The 24,757-nt window shown below is 41.1% G+C and overlaps 1 protein-coding gene across 1 annotated transcript in view; it reads left to right on the top strand.

Annotated features, from left to right (window-relative positions):
- The window catches only part of pde1ca (phosphodiesterase 1C, calmodulin-dependent a), a gene marked incomplete at its 5' end in the record, with an annotated part of 43,223 nt that overhangs the window by 16,789 nt on the left and 1,677 nt on the right, over positions 1–24,757 (top strand). Inside the window, 10 exon segments of the mRNA XM_022204826.2 lie at positions 550–666; positions 874–1,014; positions 5,524–5,624; positions 13,397–13,525; positions 13,795–13,896; positions 17,260–17,380; positions 19,278–19,359; positions 21,236–21,356; positions 23,919–24,082; positions 24,452–24,655. Of these exon segments, the coding sequence (XP_022060518.2) occupies positions 550–666; positions 874–1,014; positions 5,524–5,624; positions 13,397–13,525; positions 13,795–13,896; positions 17,260–17,380; positions 19,278–19,359; positions 21,236–21,356; positions 23,919–24,082; positions 24,452–24,655 (1,282 nt within the window).

Genomic DNA, 24,757 nt, shown 5'->3' with positions numbered 1-24,757 from the left:
AGTCTGCTGGAATGGCAGAAAAGGGAGCAGAAAGGGTTAGAAACGGAGAAGTGAAAGATCAATAAGAAATGGAGCAGCTTGGTAGGGACAAAGGTGACCTGCCATAAGTGGAGCAGTTTCTACTCAATGCACAGTTTCAAATGTTTGCTAAGTGGCTTGCAGTTGTTCATCAGCGACTTAAACAGTGTGCTCCATTTTAGGTTTACCAATGGGCTGCATAGAATGAAATCAGCTGAGCAATAAATATGGGTTCGGCTGCTTTTTTGGGTCAGGCCCTGTCAGACAGAACTGGGACAGTTTCTACTCAACTTTCCAAGTTGAACTGATTTACAAAACCCTTGCAACATGTTTTGCTATCTATGAAGCAACCAACAGGAAGAATGCACACACTCATACACTGTTTGCAGTGCAGGCTAACTCTATAATGTCACAGACATTTTTTTTGTTTTCTTGTGTATGATTTCAGTATTAAAGGTGTACTGGTAATGAACAGCTACACAGACAGGTGCTGACGTGCTAATATAAACATTTTTTATGTATCTGTTCTAGCATGTGGACATGTGGTCTTTTGATGTCTTTGCACTGAATGATGCGAGTGGGGACCATGCTTTGAGATTTGTCTTCTATGAGCTGCTCACCAGATATGACTTGATCAGTCGTTTCAAGGTAAGCTCAAACACAGATGGCTTCCATAGCAAGTGACTTTGTTAAGAAATACCTGGATGGGAAATCCAAATTTCCAATTTGGTTTCATTCTATTGGCCTACAAAACCATAACTTTGGAACCACAAACAATGAAAATATGATGACTAGCTGACTTTATCACTGCAGTGCTTGTCATTTATCATGTTTCTTTCTTGTGTTGTCCATCAGGTTCCTGTCTCTGCACTCTTATCATTTGTGGATTCGTTGGAAGTGGGCTATAGCAAACACAAGAACCCCTATCACAACCTCACGCATGCTGCTGATGTCACACAGACCATCCACTACTTGCTCCTCAAGACTGGCATGGTGGTAAGCCTTGTGATTCTGGGTGAATGCTACAAGTTTTCATCTCAAGACCATTCAACAGGTTTTAGAGTACCAATAATACGCAGTCATTCAACATAAAGAGATTTTCCTAAGTCACACCCTACCAAAACATGTCCATTTGTCTTGAACATTTGGAAAGTCTAAATGAATTAATGAATCTATTACAATGATTTTAAAAAATATATATTTGCTGTAGTTATGCTTGGTGGTATGGTTCTGTTTTGGGACCTCCTTGACCCTTCCACATGCACGCATGGAAAGCCTTAGGACGGGGTAACACACCTTCTTGCCCTTCTATGAGCATACATGGAAAGTTAAAAGCAGGGACTAAGCAACAACCCCCAAAGTATAACTCTAATGAAATCAGATTTAATTTAGCATGTTTAAAGCAACCTCAGTTCACCGAAGTGCTGTACAAAGGAGTAGGCATCATTGACAACAGTCAAACACAGAAGCTCGGGTGGAATGTTTGCAAAGTGGCTTGCAGTGGAAGCAGCAACATTGGGAGGGCTAAAACAGGATAAATAGGATACCCTGTGTTAGATTTGCCATTGGGATGCATGCAAGGAAATCAGCTGATCAATTAGCTGATGTGTCAGAAAAAATCCGGGTTTTGTTTAGGTTTTATGCATGTGATCAGTGAGGTCAAAAGCCAAGTTCTACAAAAATATTTTTGCTGATTTTCGAGAATTTTGTGCGTTGAAAATTAAAAGAAACTACAACAATTTTTAGAGTGACATTGATTGCCCCAAGAAATTTCTAATTGTCTAGTAGTTAAGTTGAAAAAAATGTGCCCTGGTGAAAGAGTCAAAGTTCAGTTATAAAGAAAACATTTGAGGTGTTGCATTGTAAAAGTAAATTAGAAAGCCCCTCTTTAATTCAATTCAGTTCAATTCAATTTTATTTATATAGCACTAATTTTAGGTCAAATTGTCCAAGACGCTTTACAGAATCCATATCCCTAAATTCAATTTAATTTATTTATATAGCATCAATTCACAACATAAAGTATGTCATCTCATAGCACTTTACATAGTAAGATAAAGGCCTTATGATTTTATTTTATTTTTAAAAAACAGAGAATCCAACAATCCACAGGTGGCTTTGGATTCCCTATGAGCAAGCAGTCAGCAACAGTGGGAAGGAACCAAAAAAGTTCTTTAACAGGGAGATAAGAAAAAATCTCAGAGAGAAGCATGCTCAGGAAAGAATCAGGAAAGACAGCCATCTGAGGGGGCAGGGGATAGCAGGAGGGGTTGGGGTGGGGGTAGGAGGACAGCCGATGGAAAACAAACAATACAAACAGTACAATGAACATTTTAGAGATTGTGAGGTCAGCGGTTACAGATCAGAGATGTGTAGCTGCAGATCCAGAGACAAGCACAGGGCCATGGGGAAAACACAGAGTTAGTGAATGTCATGTGATATATAACTGTATGGAGAGATAGAAAAGAGGAGAGGAGAGGGGCCCAGTGCATCATGGGAATCAACCAGAAGTCTGTGTTTAAGTAAAACTTAGAAAAATCAAAGCCATAGAAAAATAATAGTTGAGAACTAGTAAAAAGCCAATTAAAACAGTAGGAAATGCCCTCACAAAAGAACAAAGAACCTTTAAAAAGAAAGTCAAAGTTAAGTAGTAGAATAAGCTTATGTGACATTCCAATAACACTGCAGTTAAATTCATATCAGCATCTAAGCAGTCATGGATGTGTTTATCCCACGGGATGGTCTTGAGTTTTATTGTCTGTGATTTCTTCACCATACAAATCCAATTGTTAAATTAGATCCAATCTACAGTGATTACAGATCTGAGATCCATCTCAACATCCATTCTCTACACACCGCTAAGTCCTCATTAGGGTCACGGGGGGGCTGGAGTCTATCCCAGCTGACTTAGAGTGAAGGCAGGAGACACCTGGACAGGTAACACTTTATCCTAGGGCTCCATGTAGAGACAAACAATTGCATCCACATTCACACCTACGGACAATGTAGAGTTACCAATTAACCTCAGCATGTTTTGGACTGAGGGAGGAAGCTGGAGAACCTGGAGCATTTCAGGTTCTACCTCATGAAACTCATTCAGAGAATGCCAACATTGTGCAAAGCAGTAGTCAAAGCAGAGCGTGGCTATTTTGAAGAATCTAAAATATAAAACATGTTTTGACTCATTTCACACGGTTGCAACTCCATATGTGTTCATTCATAGTTCTGATGCCTCCAGTGAGGATATACAATGTAAATAGTCATGAAAATAAAGAAAAAACATTAAAGGCTAAGCTGTTTCCAAGCCTTTGACTGGTAGTGTACAGTAAATGTTGTATATTCACAGCATGTAATCAGGGAATCTGTTATTCACAACAAGGCTACCTCAATGAGAAGGATTATTAGAACTTAATACGTACAACAGATGGTGTGAACAACGATGTCTGAGTGTCATGTAACAACACAGCGCTCTTCTCTGCTTACCGTGAGATTGATTGGGATATATATATATTCTAAAGCATGATTTTTTGTTGTTGTTGTTTTCCAGACTCGGGGTTTTGGGGTAACCTGTGCTTTCTAACTCAGTCAGTAGCCATTACTGTATTATTAGCCACAGTTAAAGCAGCTAATTTCTCAATTTGTCGTCATGGCTGTACTTTCTGTTCAGTTTTTGCAGACTGTCTCTGCTAGTGTCTGTCAGTCAGAACAGAGTGGGATGAGGTGGGACACAGAGTTAATCTTACTTTAGAAAGATGCTACGGTACTCCAGATAGCGTTATCTGCAGGCCAAGAGGCATAGCAAACCTGTTAGCAATAGCTGTAGCCAGACATTGTTGGCAAAACAAGTTCCAGCTGCACCACTTGTTAACACCTACAAAGGAATTATTGAGGCTTTCTCTGTAGAACAAGAACAGCAGGAACGCTTGTGGAAGACTATGGTGTTAAATAAACCTTTAGCAGTGTCTGTTACCTTACCTTGCAAAATAGCTCTGCTAATTCACCACAGCTGCTCTGCTCTGCCAATGCGCTCATCAGTCCCAGTCTGTAATTAATAGCTTTCAGTGACTGACTGTTGCTGACCCTAACCCATATAACGGCCAATCAGATCAGACTGAGCCCACAAAGGGACTGCAGAGAGAGAGAAAGCAGCACACTAATTCAACGATAACGGTCAATAAAAAAAATTGTACATCATAAAAATGGCAAACATCTGCCTCCATAATTGGCAAGCTAATAATCAATTGACCCCTAGAATATAGGCAGACATGATCAGAAACCTCCAACAGAAGCCTCCCAGGAATCATCTGATGTCCAAACCACCTCATCTGGCTCCTCCTGACACGAAGGAGCAGCGACTGAAATCCAAACTTTCTGCAGAAACGTGTCTGACGTTGTACCGAGAATGTGGACACAGTTCTCACTTTGGTTTCACAAGGACTAAATGGCTCATGTAGCAAGTCCGCTACCCAAACTTAAACACAAATTTAACCCATAAGAACTCACGGTGACACCAGTGTAACAAGCACTTTGAGTGCCCTAGTCTCTTCCTTGTAAAGCTTTCTGTCCAGCCCGGTCTCACGGGGATTCGTGAAACTGTCACGTCAGTTTTTGTTTCAGTTTCGTGCGCACCAACAAGATGTCGTCATGTTTTTCGTGCCGCTCACCACGAGCGAAACCCGCTGTGGTAATCACATCTGAAAGTGGTTTATACCGGCGGATTCATGACGATCTAAGCTGTCCATCGGCGTTTGCGGCCGCCGCCGCGGCCGCCATTGCAGCCGCCAGACATCCGGCCACAGCAGACACCGATGGACAGCTTAAATCGTCATGAATCCGCCGGTATAAACCACTTTCAGATGTGATCCGGCCGCTGTTGCGGCCGGATGTCCAGCGGCTGCAATGGCGGCCGCGGCGGCGGCCGCAAACGCCGATGGACAGCTTAGATCGTCATGAATCCGCCTAATTTGCATAGGAATTTAAAGAATGTCTGGCGGCCGAAGCGGCGGCCGCAGCGGCGGCCGCAAACGCCAATGGGCAGCTTAGATCGTCATGAATCCTCCGGTATAAACCACTTTCAGATGTGATTACCACAGCGGGTTTCGCTCGTGGTGAGCGGCACGAAAAACATGACGACATCGTGTTGGTGCGCACGAAACCGAAACAAAAACTGACGTGACAGTTTCACGAATCCCCGTGAGACCGTGTTGTTCTGTCTGACTTTAACTCATTAAGTCCTTTAAGGATAAATGGGTCTGGGTTCTTATGGGTTAAACACGGAACTGCTGAAACAGTGCCTTTTAAGATAAATTTTCACACTTTGGGGTTGTGACAGTCAGGTGTCAGTAAAACAAGACCCATTTACAGATTTAAAACATTGTGCATAAAACATGAACCTATTTCAGTGTAGATTCCATCTCAGATAATTCCTGGTCATGGGTTGAGCACCTATTTTCCAAAAGTTTGATCTCTGTCCTTTTCCTTTCCCCCCCAAATATCACATCTCAGCACTGGCTAACTGAGTTGGAGATCTTTGCCATCATTTTTGCAGCTGCCATCCATGACTTTGAGCATACAGGGACCACCAATAACTTCCATATTCAGACCAGGTAATTTCAACTCAGCAACATGTGAATCATTATTTTGTGATGACACTGAAAATAGTTGATGGGGTTAGAAGCAGAGTGAGGGAAACAAAAAATCTGAACTGAGTTTTATAAAACTTCTGTAATATTTTATGGTCAAGATTGTAGTGGCAAAGTGGTCGAACCCACAATGCAAATACACTGTTACAGTGGTGCTTCGAATGTTAGGCCAGTCTAGAAAACGCAAAACTTTGAGCCCATTCTTCTCAAAAAACTACAGAAAGTGGGTTGGACCACTCTGCTTCTAAACTCTTCAGTTTAGCATTAACCTCTGAGTTGTGATTTCGTCTGCAGACCAATGAAGTCAAAAAGCCTTTAATGCCTGAAGCTCTACACTTTCTCAAAAAAATAATAAATAAATTAAAAATCCACCTAAAAAGAAATCCCCACATGCAGTTAGTAACAGCTGCAAATCTTTGACAATAAACAATCCTGGCCCGGCCAAATTCAGGTAGCATGGAGTTCAGGAGTTTCAAAATGCTTTTCCAAATTTAGCTAAGAAAAAAATGTCTTTTCAATATGGGCTCATTTTTAATTTTCTATCCCACTTTGTAAGCTGGAGAAACAGTAAACACTTCCCTTACTGGCTATACTTTTTGAAAGGGAATTAATCATTTCAGTCTTGCTCATATACAGTAAGTGCATCAGATTTTCAGTAAAAATATGTCAAGGCATTAAAGTTTCCTGTTAATAAAAGTCTACTATCCAAGCAGATGAGCGTATTTGTTCACGGTTCAGAATGTTTTTTGTCTGAATATAACGAGGAAAATGTATGTATATTGTTAACATGGACATATTTTCATCTTTGGACCCCACTTTGTCAGCATACACCTTGGAAATTATCACTTCGTTAGGTTATTAGGATGACATAATATAGCATATTATTACCATGACCAAATGCATAAATCTGTTGGGTGATCAAAACTTTAATTCAATTTTTTTCTCATGATCACTGTGGGAACAGAGCAGATCAACAATGATTATCTTACTTTGTGTTTCACTGGAAATAAACTTGGCAGTCAAGGCCCATGTCACAAGCTGGGTGATTTGCGGAAAGTTAAAGTGTGACTACATGTGCCTTTAAGTGTATCTTCTAATAGGCTGTTGGTCCTTACCATCACTTGCTGAAAAAAGAGAGAGGCCTATATGTAAAAATAAAAGCCTGATTACATTGTCAGGTATTTTTTTCTCTATTTCCTTTTTACAAAGAAACAAAGACATTCTACCAGTCCACCCGAAATCACACCTGAGTGCAACTGGTTTGATTCAGAGTCCTGGCCCCTCATTGGACGGGACCCCCAGGCACAGTGGGGAATCTCCTGAGATGTGGCCATACCTCACCTTCCCTTTAACTAGAGTCCCTATATTATCAGAGTATTAACATGACTGGTCCAAAAAAATTTGGTCACGTGATCTGTAGGAGCCATTTTGTTTCCAATTCATGAACGCCGGTTATGCCTATTAACGTTGTTTACAACCCAGAGAGTAATTCTAGGTCTTTCTTGGCTTCATAAATACCTGAAAATGACGGGCTGTTGTGCCTTTGGGTGCACAAATAGATCGGAGAAGGGATTCCACATGTTTAGATTTCCCAGGAGTAGTGAAAGAATGAAACTGTGGGAAAATAAAGTCCAGAGAGTGGGATGGAAACCGACTTCATCGTCGTTTTTGTGCCAGGTTAGTCCCATGTATGTACTTTCATGTTATGATGTATGGGTGAATGACAGATAGAAAAGTCTGATGTGATTTTAGGCAGTTGTGGTTATTTTGACTTTGACCATTTTCATGCATGGAGATGCATGAAATACGGGCCGCTGAAGTTTAACGGGGTAACCCGTTAAACTTCAGCGGCCCGTAAGCTTTCCATGGTTGTATAATCTGAGCTTTGAAAATAGTCTCCCTGTTTTCATTCACATGATTTCCAATTCAACAAACAGCTGACAGTTTTCTGTTTCCTATTTTCTGTTTTCCGTCCAACCTGCAGTCACTTATCAGCCTCATATGACCCGAACAGGGTCCGTGTTGTTCACCTGTTTCTGGGCTGTTAGCCGCCGTTAGCATGAGGATGCTGTTAGCCACATGCTAACAGCTGCAGCACCGTACAGGCGAACGGGAAAACGTATTTTACTAAATTGACCGAAGCTGCAAACTCGATGATAGAAACATTATACACCGATGGAAAGCTTAGATTCTCATGAATCCGGCCATATAAACCACTTTCAGATGTGATTACCACAGCGGGTAATATAAACACATTTGTCCAACAAATATCGTGAACAGCACAACTCACCTTTGAAGGCTCAAAACTAGTCACAGATGAAAATATTCCACAAAAAACGGCTATAATCCAACCTTGGACATCCAGACAAAACAAGCCAGTAAAATATTTTGTCCAAAACATGTCTTGAAATCAGTAAACAATCCACAAATAACTAGTTTTCGTGAATGTGCACCTCGCGCTGCGCGTCCCATATTGAGTGAATGGAAACAAAATGGCTTCAAATCCCCAGTTGTCGGTACTCTGATAATATAGGGACTCTACCTTTAACTGCTAACCTTGCCAGCAAGTTGATTTCTCGCGATATTTGTGAGTTCACAAATCTCTCAAGAAACCATCTTGCTCCGCTCCCGCATTCACTGTTCGTACAGAGCCAAGTTGGCACGGGCCAATCACGCAGCAGTATTCGTGTGTGGGGCGGGATATCCGGGTGTGAAGACGACACCAAGCGCCAGTAGATCAAAACAAGCATGGCAACGGAGGACAACGATCGTGTAGATGCTGCTATTAAGTCAGTTTTAGCTGAATCTCCTATCGCTTCCTTGAAGGAAGAACAACGAGAGGCTCTTTGCGCATTTCTGGATGGTAAAGATGTTTGTGCTTTTTTACCTACGGGTTTTGGTAAGAGTTTAATCTACCAATTGGCTCCGCTCGTTGTGAAAATCCCGCGATTGGCTAAAAACAAACCTGTCAGAGGCGGGACATACTGTTGCATTGTCCAATCCGTGCCTCTTTCCTCCGAATGGATTTACATGGAGCGGTCCCAGATTGATATTGTGGAGTACTATCAAGTACTACACAATTATTAATCTGGCTATTGCCAGGTTATTTCACTGCTGCTGGGCGCCACCTGCTGGCATTCCTCGTGTGACGAGTTGTTGGAGGAAACTCCTGGCTTCATCCAGAGGGAGCAAATTAAAACAAATGTTTGGATTACTTTTGACCTAGGCCACAGTTCCGAGCTTGCTTGTAACGGTGGCCAAGCAATCTAAGAAATAAAAGACTGAGTAAAAGACTGTTTTTAACACATTGCTTGGATCCCCGGAGAAATGCTCAGCATCCTGGACTTTTTTTTCATACCTGTAGATGTGGAGATAATTATTTCTCAAGATGAAGACGGATTTGTTGAGGCCCCCTTCTTTAACAGAGTCAACTCTGCTGATCCTTTCCTGCCACGCTGACCACAGCTGAACCCACTCTACTGTAGGATACTACAGCAGCCATCATGCATTTGAACACAATGACGCAATGGAACCCTTGCTATGAGCTATGAGCAACTGAAAGTAAGAGCTTTTGTCTGGGCAGAAACTTGATAGTTAGCATGAAAGCTTACCTGTGTATTTTACAGACTGCTACGTCCTTCTTTATGTTTGATTTTATGTGCTGTTGCTGCTGTTGTTTTTTACTGTGCGCCATTGTGTGTGCTTTAAAGGTGCACGTGGAGCCAGCAGTCTTGTAACCATGGTCGTGTTCAGACATAGCACGGTCACCTCCAGGAACATTGATTATTATTGATTGATCATTTATCCCTGATGACAGGGTGGTGCCCCAAAATTATTAATTATTATTAATCATTTCATTTTGTTAATTACATTCATTAATGAAATAAGTTGTCAATAATCAAATTTACCCAAACAATGTATATCAATTGAATAAGCACAATAAATAAAGTCACAGTTCAGTGTGTTTCTGCAGCATACAAAGTAGGGTCTGAAAATGGAGAAAATGCCCAAGTTAAGAAAAAACAATAGAATAAGAAAATTCTTAGTTATTTTTGGAGGACTATTTTGAAATTTCTGAACTCCATTCTCCTTGGATCAGGCTATTCGGCAGTGTTGCTGCTGCTGTGGTACAGCTTGTCATACCTACTAAATCAGCTTATGAAAGTTTAAAGAGTTTTCCCCCAATCTTTGTGAACACATATTTCATGTTAAAAAGTATTCTATGCATTTTGTTTTGTGTAAAGGAGACATGTAAGTACATATGGTTCATAAAATATCACTAGTGAACCTCTGCAGTATCAGTTTTTTTCTGTTAATTTTTTTTTCGAATGTCAAATTAGGCATGTTACAGTCAGTGGTTCAATTCAATTCACTTTTATTCACTTTTATTTATATAGCACTAATTACAATTCAAATTGTCTCAAGAGGCTTTATAGAAGCCGTATGCCTGAACCCCCAGAGCACCCCTAAGGGAACAAGGAAACATACATTGGGATACATGGATGATTACAGTAGCTCAGTTAAAAGCATTAGAGGAGATTTAATTTCCTACGACTTTGAACGCAGCATGCGCATGCGCACATACAACCTCTCCCTCACCCCCCTCTAACCTCCCCCCTCTTAACATTTACGAAGAAACGCCCCCCTCCAGAAACTTGCGTAGGACTTGTGAAGTTGTCTTTTACGGCTGGGTCCCCCTGGATCTTTATCTGCCATTATGTAAATAAAGATGAGCAAAACAAGTCGCCAGCTAACTACGAAACTATACCAAAGCAACACATACACAAAACACGTAAGTCCAAGGCGTACGTAATCTACGTAACTAGGCCTGAGCCGGAAGATTTTTGATTGACAGGAAAGGGAGCAAACCAAACGCCTTGGTTCGAGCGCGTTGATTGGCTGATGTTTTTCAGGTCTTGCCATGTCCACAGTTTTTTTTTTATTCTTTTAGAAACCATACATACAAGTCCACTAAAGGTCAGTATATTCATTTTATGTGAATCAGACAAATTAAACAAAAAAACATCCTCCATAATGCCTTTAAAGGGAAGGTGACGTACCGCCACATCTCAGGGATCCCCCACTTTGGGGGATCCCTGAGATGTCCAATGACGGCTCAGGACTCTGATCCAAACCAGGTTGCACTCAGGTGTGATTTTGAGTGATCTGGCAGTATTTCTTTGCCAGACTTTTACTTTTACATGTAGGCCTCTCTCTTTTTTGAGAGAGTGATGGTAAGGACCACCATCTGTTAAGTACACACGTGGACAAAATTGTTGGTACCCCTCAGTTAAAGAAGGAAAAACCCACAATTCTCACCGAAATCACTTGAAACTCACGAAAGTAACAATAAATAAAAATTTATTGAAAATTAAATAATCAAAAACAGCCATTACTTTTGAATTGTTGATTAACATAATTATTTAAAAAAACAAACTAATGAAACAGGCCTGGACAAAAATGATGGTACCTCTATAAAAGATTGAAAACTATTTGACCAGAGTGACATGATTAACTCAGGTGTGTCATTTAATTGACATCACAGGTGTTTCCAAACTCATAATCAGTCAGTCTGCCTATTTAAAGGGAGACAAGTAGTCACCCTGCTGTTTGGTGAAAAGGTGTGTACCACACTGAACATGGACAACAGAAAGCGAAGGAGAGAATTGTCCCAGGACATCCGAAAAAAAATGATAGACAAACATCTTAAAGGTAAAGGCTATAAGACCATCTCTAAACAGCTTGAAGTTCCTGTGACAACAGTGGCTCATATTATTCAGAAGTTCAAGACCCACGGGACAGTAGCCAACCTCCCTGGACGTGGCCGCAAGAGGAAAATTGATGACAAATTGAAGAGACGGATCGTTGGAATTGTATCCAAAGAGCCCAGAGCAACCTCCAAAGAAATTAAAGGTGAACTCCAAGGCCAAGGTACATCAGTGTCAGATCGCACCATTCGTCGTTGTTTGAGCCAAAGTGGACTTCATGGGAGACGACCAAGGAGGACACCACTGCTGAAAAAAACTCATAAAAAAGCCAGACTGGAATTTGCAAAAATGCATGTTGACAAGCCACAAAGCTTCTGGGAGAATGTCCTTTGGACAGATGAGACCAAACTGGAGCTTTTTGGTAAGGCACATCAACTCTATGTTCATAGACTCAAAAACCAAGCATACGAAGAAAAGAACACTGTCCCTACGGTGAAACATGGAGGAGGCTCAGTAATGTTTTGGGGCTGCTTTGCTGCATCTGGCACAGGGTGTCTTGAAAGTGTGCAAGGTACGATGAAATCTGAAGACTATCAAGGCATTCTGGAGAGAAATGTGCTGCCTAGTGTCAGAAAGCTTGGTCTCAGTCACAGGTCATGGTTCTTCCAACAGGACAACGATCCAAAACACACAGCCAAAAACACCCAAGAATGGCTGAGAGAAAAGCGTTGGACTATTCTAAAGTGGCCTTCTATGAGCCCAGATCTGAATCCCATTGAACATATGTGGAAGGAGCTGAAACATGCCATTTGGAGAAGACACCCATCAAACCTGAGACAACTGGAGCTGTTTGCTCATGAGGAGTGGGCCAAAATACCTGTTGACAGCTGCAGAACGCTCACTGACAAATACAGAAATCGTTTAATTGCAGTGATTGCCTCAAAAGGTTGTGCAACAAAATATTAAGTTATGGGTACCATCATTTTTGTCCAGCCCTATTTCATTAGTTTGTTTTTTTAAATAATTATGTTAATCAACAATTCAAAAGTGATGGCTGATTTTGATTATTTAATTTTCAATAAATTTTTATTTATTGTTACTTTTGTGAGTTTCAAGTGATTTCAGTGAGAATTGTGGGTTTTTCCTTCTTTAACTGAGGGGTACCAACAATTTTGTCCACGTGTGTATGTCCATCTGTGTAGTGCTTGGAGGCCCGTTCACCATTTGTGTTCCTCTACCTTGTGTGATCCCCTGGGATCTCTTCGTGTTCCTTCTTATTTACACTGTGGAACCAAACAAGCACAATTTGGTGATTGCACAAAAGTAACATTTTCTGTGACATGTTGTCATTACATCAACTTTGAAAAACAACGTAATGCAAATAAGTAATGTATATGGACTGACCCTGGTCTATTGTGAAAGCTTTGTCAACAGCCCAACACTGTCTCTTAGATCTAAATATATCAGTAAGACCAAAACTGTGTGAAATAATGCTTTCATGAAATTCATGCTCTTTGGCTTGTTGCCTGGTGCCAGTTCTTCTTGGATCATTTTGTGAGTTACACAACCAGAAACTATTTCAATTCAATTCAAGTCACATCAGTTTGGTTCTGTTTTTTGTTTATATTGCATCAATTCACAACTAGGGCTGGAAGGGAAGGTAGAACAGAATAAGAGATGGAAAACATAAACTAGACAAAAAAAAGCTTGAGAGACCAATAAACACTATGGATGTTGGTGAGGCTGGTAACTTTGAATCAAAGACGTGCCTCAGATCCATAGATACCTGCAGAGAGGACAAAACACAGCTGCAGGAGAGAACATATTCTAAAAATCTGTTCTGCTTCTTCATTTCTGTGTGAATTACATGTGGAAAACATTTTAATGGGAAAGCTGCATCCTTTATATGGACAGGAGCTTTTAATTAACTTAAATGTTCACTTCACAGATGAGTGAACAAAATGCAGTGTATCATTTTCATTGTAATCAGAAAAAGCTAAGATGACTGTAGCTATGTTGGATTTGCAGATCAGACACTGCCTTGCTGTACAATGACCGAGCTGTGCTGGAGAACCACCATGTCAGTGCTGCCTATCGTCTTCTTCAGAGTGATGGCGAAATGAACATCCTCACTAATCTTTCCAAAGATGACTGGAGGTGAGAGGAAGCAATCTATATATTTTGTATTAAATATCATCCCTTTGCTGTACAGCAGTAATTTGAGCTACTGCATTGCTTGCAACTGCATGCAAACTTGCTAACAGTGACAATGTTTAGATATTGATTTTTAGCAAATAATCTAATCTGCTAACATTTCCTCATGTTGAACAGGACTAAAGTACCATTAAGGTTGCTGTGTCATGTAAACAAGAATGTTCAATCCATTCCAGAAGTTGCTGACATTTTACTCTGATTCACTCTGTCAGGGAACTGCGAACTCTGGTAGTGGAGATGGTGTTGGCCACTGACATGTCCTGCCACTTCCAGCAAATCAAAGCCATGAAAAGCTTTTTGCAGCAGCCTGAGTCGTGAGTAGTAGATTTTAAGAAATTAATTTACACAGCTGTCATGTGTAATAGACTGCAGAGAAAATGTGTAGGTCAAATGTTCAATTCAGTTAAATTCAGACAGCTTTATTTATCCCAAAGGGCAATTAATGGGTGGCTTTCCAAGTCAGCACATCAAACATCAACAGACAACCAGATACAGTTAAAATGCCAGACGAAAGGAGAAACAGGGGTGGCTGATAACCCAGAGAACACTGAAGTCCAGAAGAGGCGCTGGTTAAGGAGTTGTGTGCATATTCTACCCACATTAACCAGTTAGTCCAATCACTGGGGTTCCTGGATGCCACACAAGGAAGGAAGGTCTCCATGGACTGACTGGTTCTTTCGATTTGGCCATTGGACTGTGGATGGAAACTGAAAGTTAGGCTGACAGTAGCACCAAAGTTAGTACAGAAAGTCTTCCATACCTCGAAACTAAACAAGGGTTCCCAATCCAAGATGCTGTCCTTGTGAATTCCATGGAGCCTGAACACATGCTGGATGAAGGCCTCTGCCATCTCTCTGGCAGATGGCAGCTTCGGCAGAGCAATGAAGTGGGCCGCCTTGGAGCACCGGTGTACCACATTGAGGATAGTAGTGTTGCCTTGTGAGGCCAGTAGGCCGGTCACAAAATCCATGGCGATACTCGACCAGGGATGATTGGGAATTGGCAAGGGCTGCAGGAGGCCTGTGCTGGGCTGGTTGGACGTCTTGTTGCAGGCAGATACTGGACAGGCTGCCATGAACCACTGGCATGGTTTGTCACCAGAACTTCCATCGAAGGACCTCCAGAGTCCAGCTGACTCCCAGGTGGTAGGCAACACAGGAGGTATGGATCCACTGCAAAACTTGAGACTGGACGGGGTTAGGAATAAACAAGAGATTAATAGGATGCATACATGGATCAGGGTGTTGCTCCAATACTCTCCTGACTTGTGCCTCTCTTTCCCAGGTGAGGTTGGTGATGTGGCAGCTCTTTGGGAGGATTGGTTCTGGGTCACAGGATGTCTCAGTGGGGGAGAATTGTCAAGAGAGGGTGTCGGGCTTGATGTTGTCGGAACTGGGTTGGTAGGTGAGGTTGAAGTTGAACCTGCTGAAAGATAGTGTCCTGCTGAAAATTCATTCGGTCCAGATAATAAACAGGTCCTCAGCACCTTCCAGCCAATGCCTCTACTCTTCCACCCCCAATTTTACTGCTGATGGCTCTCAGTTCTCAATATCATAGTTGTGCTCAGCTGGAGACAGCTGGTGGGAGAAGAAGGCATCGGGATGTATCTCCTGTGTCCGAAGCATTCACTGCAACAATGAATTATAGACTAGGGTCCGGCTGAATCAGGATGGGGGTTAAGACAAACCATTCCTTCAGGTTCAGGAAGGCTTGGTCTGCTTCAGGGGTCCAAAGATAGGGTTTGAGTTGAAGTGAGAGCAGTCTGTCCCCCCCTTGCTAATCATCAGTTTATCGTCAGGATGAACTGACGATAAAGAAAGCAAAGCCTAGAAATCTCTGCAGTTGTCCCTACTGCCCAGACTAGGGATTCCAGCCACTAGGGAGTCATGCATGTTGTCTCCATGGCTTGGTGCTTAGGCTTGGAGAGGTTGTATAGGCAAATAGTGGAGTGTGGTGCCAGGAAGAGGTTGATGGCAAAGTGATAGTGTGGAGGTAGGGAGAGACTGGAGCTAGGTCATGGTATTCTTGAGGTTCCAAGCCCAGGTTCACTGGTTTCTGGGAAGCAACTGGAAAAGGATTTGCAGGGATGAGAGCAGAACGGAGGCCCTCTTGAGAACATTGGGGGCTCCAGGCAGTCACAAATTCTTGTTGCTAGTCGATCTGAGGATTGCATTTGTGTAACCAAGGTGTCCCAAAACTAGTAGCAGGTTCAAATGGTAAGTCAGGCATTGATCTAGCTTATTAGCAACAGGAATAATAGACTTAATTCATTAATGAAAGTTAAAAAAAAAAAAAAAAATTGTATCACAGACATATGAAGAATTAAGTTTGTGCATTATACGAATGCTTTCCTAAGCCCATTTATCAATTAGTTCTGTGTTTTCAAACTTTAGCTCTGAATCCAACAAAGTGCAAAGATACTTGTAGAAATCTACAATTTCAACCTTTTAATGGTGTAGAGTGCTTGTTTTCCATTGCACTACTAATCTGCCTAAAATGAATAATCAATCCTTTTGTTTTTGACTGGACGGTTCTATCACACCATTTCACGAGTTACCAGACTCTGTTCCATCTGCAGACTCGCTCTCAGTCTTAAGAGACAAACACCCTGCTCTTCACTGTACACCTTTGCACTTGACAAAAAAGATAAAATCCTCTGTACTCCCTCCATGCACCAAGATCCTGAACTTGTTTCATGACTCTTATTCAGGTTGTTTTCTCGTGACTAGATCCTTGCTTGTGTTGATCTACGGCACTTTGAATAAAAAACGTCTGATAAATGAAACTGTAGAATCACCATGGTCTAAGTCTGGGTCCTGAAGAAGAAAGAAGGCAGTGCCATTGGAAAACTTCACAACATAACTGCCTTCCTAAGACAATCTCTAATAGTCCGTGTACATTATTAGAAGCACATGTGACAGGATACCCTGGGTTGAACCTGTACCTGAAAATTCAGTTGTCACGAATCCAGAAATCTGGACCCGAGCAGAGAGCCACATGACCAGAGCTGGGTGGAATGAAACAGTTTTTAATTGTTGGATGAATGGGTTATGGAGATGGGTGAGTTCCTGACAGCTGGCGGCAGATGAAGGAGGGAGACAGACGCGTGGAGCCGGGAGTCCAGGGGAGAAAGACGGGAGCCAAATGATTTTCTGATGAGTTCCAAGGGGACTGGGTAGGAGAGAACCCGGGCAGCCGGAGTCTGGGCAGAGCAGAAACAATGAGATGTTAGAACCTCCAATTTTGCAACATACCTTTGAAGTTGGCCAGAACATACTGACAGGTCGTCAAGTTCAACAATCTGGCAGGGTGTGAAAGGTTCAGCCGGTCTTTATTGCAGCAGATGTGATCATGGCAATCAGTTTCAGCTGTCCGGGTCTCACGGTGAAGCTAATCACCTGAGTGGCAGCAGCTGTGAGGCCACACTCAACTCAGGTGAAGCGCTGAGGAGGGAGAGCAGAGAGATAGGGAGAAGAGAGCAAGAGAGGGAGAGAAAAAGGAGGGAGGTGCAGAGGAGAGTAAAAGAGGGAGAGAAAAAGGAGGGAGACAGATAGGATATTTGGGATGCCAGGTAGGAAGAGGGTGAGGAGAGGATCTTGACACCAGTGCTGGACACACAGGAGGAGGTTCAGTGTCTGACAGCAGGTCAGCAGTGATTGATTAGACTCTATTTGCAGGATTGACAAACCAAAGGCCCTATCCCTGCTGCTGCACACTGCTGACATCAGCCATCCTGCCAAATGCTGGGACCTCCATCACCGCTGGACCACCTCCCTGCTGGAGGAGTTCTTCAGACAGGTTGTCACCAGTAAAGTCAATCTTTACTTCATGCTTTACTGTTTAACAAATAATAAGCACAACGTGGCAGTTTGTGGATCATTTAAACGTGTTGTTTTTCATAATTAGTATTTCAGTTACCACAACTAGATGTCCAAGTGGGGGCTAAAACAAGACACTTATGTCATTAATTACAGCCTCATTAATATACAACAACACATTTTATTACACACGTGGACAAAATTGTTGGTACCCCTCAGTTAAAGAAGGAAAAACCCACAATTCTCACTGAAATCACTTGAAACTCACAAAAGTAACAATAAATAAAAATTTACTGAAAATTAAATAATCAAAAACAGCCATTACTTTTGAATTGTTGATTAACATAATTATTTAAAAAAACAAACTAATGAAACAGGCCTGGACAAAAATGATGGTACCTCTATAAAAGATTGAAAACTATTTGACCAGAGTGACATGATTAACTCAGGTGTGTCATTTAATTGACATCACAGGTGTTTCCAAACTCATAATCAGTCAGTCTGCCTATTTAAAGGGAGACAAGTAGTCACCCTGCTGTTTGGTGAAAAGGTGTGTACCACACTGAACATGGACAACAGAAAGCGAAGGAGAGAATTGTCCCAGGACATCAGAAAAAAAATGATAGACAAACATCTTAAAGGTAAAAGCTATAAGACCATCTCTAAACAGCTTGAAGTTCCTGTGACAACAGTGGCTCATATTATTCAGAAGTTCAAGACCCACGGGACAGTAGCCAACCTCCCTGGACGTGGCCGCAAGAGGAAAATTGATGACAAATTGAAGAGACGGATCATTCGAATTGTATCCAAAGAGCCCAGAGCAACCTCCAAAGAAATTAAAGGTGAACTCCAAGGCCAAGGTACATCAGTGTCAGATCGCACCATTCGTCGTTGTTTGAGCCAAAGTGGACTTCATGGGAGACGACCAAGGAGGACACCACTGCTGAAAAAAACTCATAACAAAGCCAGACTGGAATTTGCAAAAATGCATGTTGACAAGCCACAAAGCTTCTGGGAGAATGTCCTTTGGACAGATGAGACCAAACTGGAGCTTTTTGGTAAGGCACATCAACTCTATGTTCATAGACTCAAAAACCAAGCATACGAAGAAAAGAACACTGTCCCTACGGTGAAACATGGAGGAGGCTCAGTAATGTTTTGGGGCTGCTTTGCTGCATCTGGCACAGGGTGTCTTGAAAGTGTGCAAGGTACGATGAAATCTGAAGACTATCAAGGCATTCTGGAGAGAAATGTGCTGCCTAGTGTCAGAAAGCTTGGTCTCAGTCGCAGGTCATGGGTCTTCCAACAGGACAACGATCCAAAACACACAGCCAAAAACACCCAAGAATGGCTGAGAGAAAAGCGTTGGACTATTCTAAAGTGGCCTTCTATGAGCCCAGATCTGAATCCCATTGAACATATGTGGAAGGAGCTGAAACATGCCATTTGGAGAAGACACCCATCAAACCTGAGACAACTGGAGCTGTTTGCTCATGAGGAGTGGGCCAAAATACCTGTTGACAGCTGCAGAACGCTCATTGACAAATACAGAAATCGTTTAATTGCAGTGATTGCCTCAATAGGTTGTGCAAAAAATATTAAGTTATGGGTACCATCATTTTTGTCCAGCCCTATTTCATTAGTTTGTTTTTTTTAAATAATTATGTTAATCAACAATTCAAAAGTGATGGCTGATTTTGATTATTTAATTTTCAATAAATTTTTATTTATTGTTACTTTTGTGAGTTTCAAGTGATTTCAGTGAGAATTGTGGGTTTTTCCTTCTTTAACTGAGGGGTACCAACAATTTTGTCCACGTGTGTATATGTAAAATGTGTTGTTGGACATTTCTGATATAATTTAAAATTTGTTTTCAGGGTGATAGAGAGGCAGAGCTGGGTCTACCTTTCTCTCCTCTCTGTGACCGCAAATCAACCATGGTGGCCCAGTCCCAAATAGGTAAGGTACAAAAATAGGCCTGACTCTTCTGTTCAGTATATTTACTCCGCCAACGAACGGCGGAGATATGCGATGATCGGCGTACGTTTGTCCGTGAGTCTGTTTGACTGTCTGTGTGCAACATCACTCAAAAATGGACAAACGGATTAGGATGAAATTTTCTGTGAAGATCAGAAATGACACAAGAACCAAGTGATTAGATTCTGGCAGCGATGCAGCTTATAGTCTGGATCCTTGGCTTTGTTAAGGATTTCCCATTTCAAGATATAGCTGCCAGCACGGCATCACTGTAACCATGACAACACTGTGTCTTCATTTTTTACAGTTAAAATATGAAAGTCCGTATTTTAGTTTTTTTTGCAAAGTTTTGAGCTGAAATCTGTATTGACTATCCAAATTGCACCAAAGGATTCAACGCACACAGACCCCATTCGAAATTCAAACCAACGATTTTCTCGCTGTGTGGCGACAATGCTGCCCGTGAAACGACGCAGAAAACATTAAAAACATGTTTAATAAATGTGACTCATTCCTATTATTAGGGCCATTCAGGTTTCCAGGACATTTGTTATAATTGATTTTTTAAAAAATATTACATATTCTTATAATTATACTAACATTGCCTTTTAATATCTTTATTTCAGTTTCTTGTGTGTGTCAACATCTTTTATTTTCTCACGTCCACTTTGCAAATTAAACCCCCTAATGTCAGTCTTTTCTGTGTTTTAATAATAGTTAGATGAATACAATCAAAAGAAAAATTTACTTTTTAAATTATTTAGAACAACAAAAACATCAATAACTGTAATTTTTTTATGTGGAAAAAGTAAGAAGCCTTGATGGCCTCTAAAGTTGACTGCCAGTTGTCCATATCTTATGGCAGCAATGAAACCCAAAACATTTTGGGTAGAAAATGTGTGACACAGTGCATCCTCTGTGTGGCACAATTCCTGTCCAAAAAGACAGTGAATTTTAGCCAAATTAAATTTATTAACTGCGAAAGGAATTATTATATGTAGGCATCCTCTTGTGCCTGACACAGTGGCCTGAGTTCGCCTTACACCCATGAGGCTTTGCTGCCCCCTCTTCCTGTCATTCTTCAAAAATAACCTCATAACAACAAAATCACCCTAAACAGAATCCTCAGAGGTCTATCTGATCTGATCAGGGAGATGTTTAACTCTGGGCAGAACTCTTCAGCGTTTCTCAACCAAACACCCGGCTCTGCTGCTACCTGTGTTGAGGTCTGGTTTCTGGTTAAACCCTATAGCACCATGTTGCTCAAGCTTGAAAGGTTCTGTCCAGTAGAATGAAATATTTTGCCCACAACCAACTCATCATATTGTCTGCTTTTATTGTTCTCATATTGTTGATGATTTATTTTACTGTAAAGCACTTTGGTTGGCCATAGGCCTTTAAAAGTGCAATACAAATAAATCTAACACTGACATCAAAACTTGCAGATTCACACAAATATAATATAAAGTTCTGTTTGGTGAGAAAGGAAATTAAGGAATTGATGGTCTGAACATTTTTTAGTAAGATATTTAAGTTCTTTGATTTTTAATAAATATGAAAAACTTCTAGAAACATGTTCTGACTTTGTTAATATCAGTTGCTGAGTGAAGCTTTGTGGGGAAAATGACAGTCTCATTCATTAATGTTACTTAAGTCCAGCTAATTCTCCTGTTTACCCATGCTGATCGTTTGCATCCATAAATCAATTTATGTTAAAATGCTTTTGATGTCTCTGATGGTTTTGTTATTTTTTCAAACTATCAATTCTGTCTTAATATATTCATTTATTTCATGCTAACAAGAGCAAGAAGAGGTTAAAAAGTCTTTCTTACTGTGGAATGGTGGCTGTTTCCTGCAGGATTCATTGACTTCATCGTGGAGCCAACATTCACTGTGTTGGCAGAAATGATTGAGAAGATTGTAACACCACTTATTGAGGAGGCGTCTTGTTTCGGACTGGCCAGCTTCAGACACTCCAGGTGACTCGTGTCCTTTGTGACACTCTTGACACTAACGTTGCATAGGGAGTATCATTACAGAAATATTGTTAGAAAATGTGTGTGGATACTGAAACTGTGCAGGCCTGCAGAGATTTAATAATATGTGAATATTAGGATGCAAATCACAAAACATCTGCAACTATATGCACTCAAAAACAGCTTCTTCCAGACATGCACTCCATTCATTAATTTGACAGCAACTGGATGTGACGACCTCACGTCCTCGAAATATGTGAAGTAATTTAGGAAAGGATTTTTCTACATTTAGCCATCAGTATTCTTCCAAAGAATCACACAGAGCGTGTACTTCACTTGTGTGAGAGGATAACACACATTTCTGACTCATTTTCCTACTGTTTCTAATCAATTAGGCTACAAAATGAAATGTCCATAATAATAAAACTAAATTTATATAATCCAATTTTTTCTGTCATAACACATTAACAGGAGCTGAAATTTGTATACAGCGCCCTCCATAATTATTGGCACCCCTGGTTAAGATGTGTTGAAAACCTTAAAATAAATTCTTTTTTATTGCAGAAGCATACTCTCACACTGAAAATTGTAGAAAAATGTATTATAGGAGAAGATTAGCTGCTGTTTTTTTGGCAAAAGGGGGTTGTACAAAGTATGGACATCAGGGGTGCTAATAAATGTGGCACACATGATTTGATGTAAAAAAAAAAAAAATCTTAATGTGTGATTTTTTTTCCCCCCACTGAATAAATGCACTTGAATTAAAGCTTGGATTTTCCTGTTTTTTCATTGTGATCCTATATTATTTAGAAAAAAACTGAATTTATTAGAAGCTAAAGAACACATCTTAACCAGGGGTGCCAATAATTATGGAGGGTGCTGTATTTCAGCTATTTAGAACCGTTTCTTTTGAATTTATTACCTGCAGATTTAGGCAGCAGTTTATGTGTGTCTTAAAACAAATAGAGTTCTGCACATTTGCACCGGTAGCGTCATTCAGTTCCTACAATTATAAACTGACTTCGAGAGAAGGAACAGTGAATCAGGCTGGGTAGGCCTGTGTGTCTTTACTTAGACAAATAATCTAAAGTTTGATCAGCCATTATTAGTTTTGTTTAAGTCTGTAATGGAAACTAGACGAGCCCCCAGTAGAGGGCAGAACCACGCCCATGCATGATACTCTGTATCAATTTTGATCATCCTACGTATATCCCTTCCTACTTGATCTGCTGACCTGTAACTCCACAACTGAGCAGGGGACCTTAAATTGATCTTCAGTGCCAAGTTTGATTATCCTGACTTCAGAACTTGCAGAGATATTGGAGCGGACATACACACCCAGGGTTACTGCGTTCGCTTCGGTATCTGGCTGGGTAAGTATGTATATACTTACTCAGCCAGATACCGAAGCGAACGCAGTAACCCTGCTGACGTACGTCAGGCGTGGTTAATGATACGGCATAATTATGCATTGTGCAGCCCTTTGTGTTTTGTCTATCGTCTATGAATAACAAATACTGGAAAAGTGACCTTTGTCTGAATGACTAGAAAGTCGTCACTTTTACAGATTGATGAAGTCGGCAGTGTTCCATTTCCAATATCTGAAATGGACTTGAATGACCTTTGACTTGATTGATGAAGTGATGAAGATAGCACAGCCAAGTCGAGATACCATCATGACTGCTTCACATAGGCTGTCAGTTTAGGTCTTCTTTTTCGTTATTTTCACTTTGTAATGCCAGTTGTTTCAGGTAACCTAACATATTACTGTAGCATACTTCTAGGCAAAGGAAGGCTTGTTCAATTAGTTTGCTAGCTTTTTGTTTTAGACAGAGAGGGTGTGGTGCATAGAAAGTGTCAGCGTAGCCGCTTTCCACCAATCAGTGTTTTAGTAAGTCATAGCAGTACACCAGCTCACACCATGCTTTGATTTTGGAACTACTTTATTGAAATAGTTATTTGAGGCACACATGTGAAATATCTGGCTTTTTCTCTGATGTTTTTACCTACAACTCAATCACATTGTCACTCTGCTTTTGCCTCGGGTTTATCACGAGAAAAGGATGTCGGTCATTAAAGTCCATACAGATTCAGGACCCACTCTCTTTGTTGAAGTATTTTTGGACAGCTTTTGACTGGCATCTTCCTCACATTGTTGTTACTGTTGGACTTATTACATCACTATGTTTATGTTTTTACTGTTATTTTGAATTTGACTGAACTTTTCATTATTAACATTGTGTGGTTCATGCTATGCTGTTACATGTTCAATATAGCATATAAGTACACCCTGTCAGAAATGCTTGTAGAGTAGTTTACACTCCATTCAGGTCATCTGTGAAGGTCAAAATGAGACATATTCAGCCATATATCATATCAACACTAGATGTCAGAGTGGGGCCACAAGAGGAGGATTGAAAGCATGTCTGTTCAGAAACCACCCGTCTTTACTTCTAGTAGTCATTCCTACCATGTATCTATTCTTAAACATAAGAACGGTAGTGTACTTCCACTATTTAACAGCTGGTACACGTGTACATGTTAATGTCTGAATCCTGTCTGCAGTATCAACAGTATTGGTGGCAGTGATGGAGCACATTCCAGTGTGAAGAATACAGGATCAGAAGGTAGCGGCTCTCTCACCACAGTGGACTTCAAGAACTTCAAGGGTACGTGGAGCCGAGAGATCCATCACAACAGAGAGGCATGGAAGGCCCAGGCAGCCCGAGGTAGACACGATGACATGTTATGTGCACTCAACTAAAACTTTCTTTACAAGGTTCTTTTCAATCTTTGTTTAAGACCTATATTTTCAAAGACAGATCTTAGAACAAGACACCTCACAACAAAAAGGTTCTAGGGTTTGAACCTGCCAGCTGGTTTGGATCTTTTGGGATGTAGCATGCAATGCTTTCCTCCAGGTGTTCTGACTTCCTTTCACAGTTCTTAACCATCCATGTTCAACAGATTCTCATTCCCAGGGCATTAAATACGGCTGTTTTAATGACTGTCAGTTGGCAGGACAGAGTCATTGTCCATCTGAGTTGTAAATGTGTTTGTAAATGGTTGTCTGTCCTTATGTATATGTGCTTTGGTAGACCTGGAGAAAAAGGAGGTGGCAGGCGAGGATGACCAGGAAGACAACATGGCAAAAGAGGAAAAAGAGTCCACGAGTGCTGCTGACAGAGCCAACACTAGTCAGGAGAACATGAAAGTAGATGTGGAGAGTCAAAAGGAAGTGGAGAACAGGAGGCAGGAAGACAAACAGCAGCCGAACAAGGAGGAAGGAGACAGAAGTCCAGGTGGGTCTGCAGGATCACCGCTAATGACACAAAAGAAGAAGAAGACAACCGGTAGCCACACATAGAAGCAGCAGTAGCAGCATCACAACACAGTGGAACTAG

This window comes from Acanthochromis polyacanthus, chromosome 20 (genome assembly GCF_021347895.1).
Source record: "Acanthochromis polyacanthus isolate Apoly-LR-REF ecotype Palm Island chromosome 20, KAUST_Apoly_ChrSc, whole genome shotgun sequence".
In the NCBI taxonomy this organism is placed as follows: Eukaryota; Metazoa; Chordata; class Actinopteri; family Pomacentridae; genus Acanthochromis; species Acanthochromis polyacanthus.
This window is presented reverse-complemented; position numbering and strand designations above follow the sequence as displayed.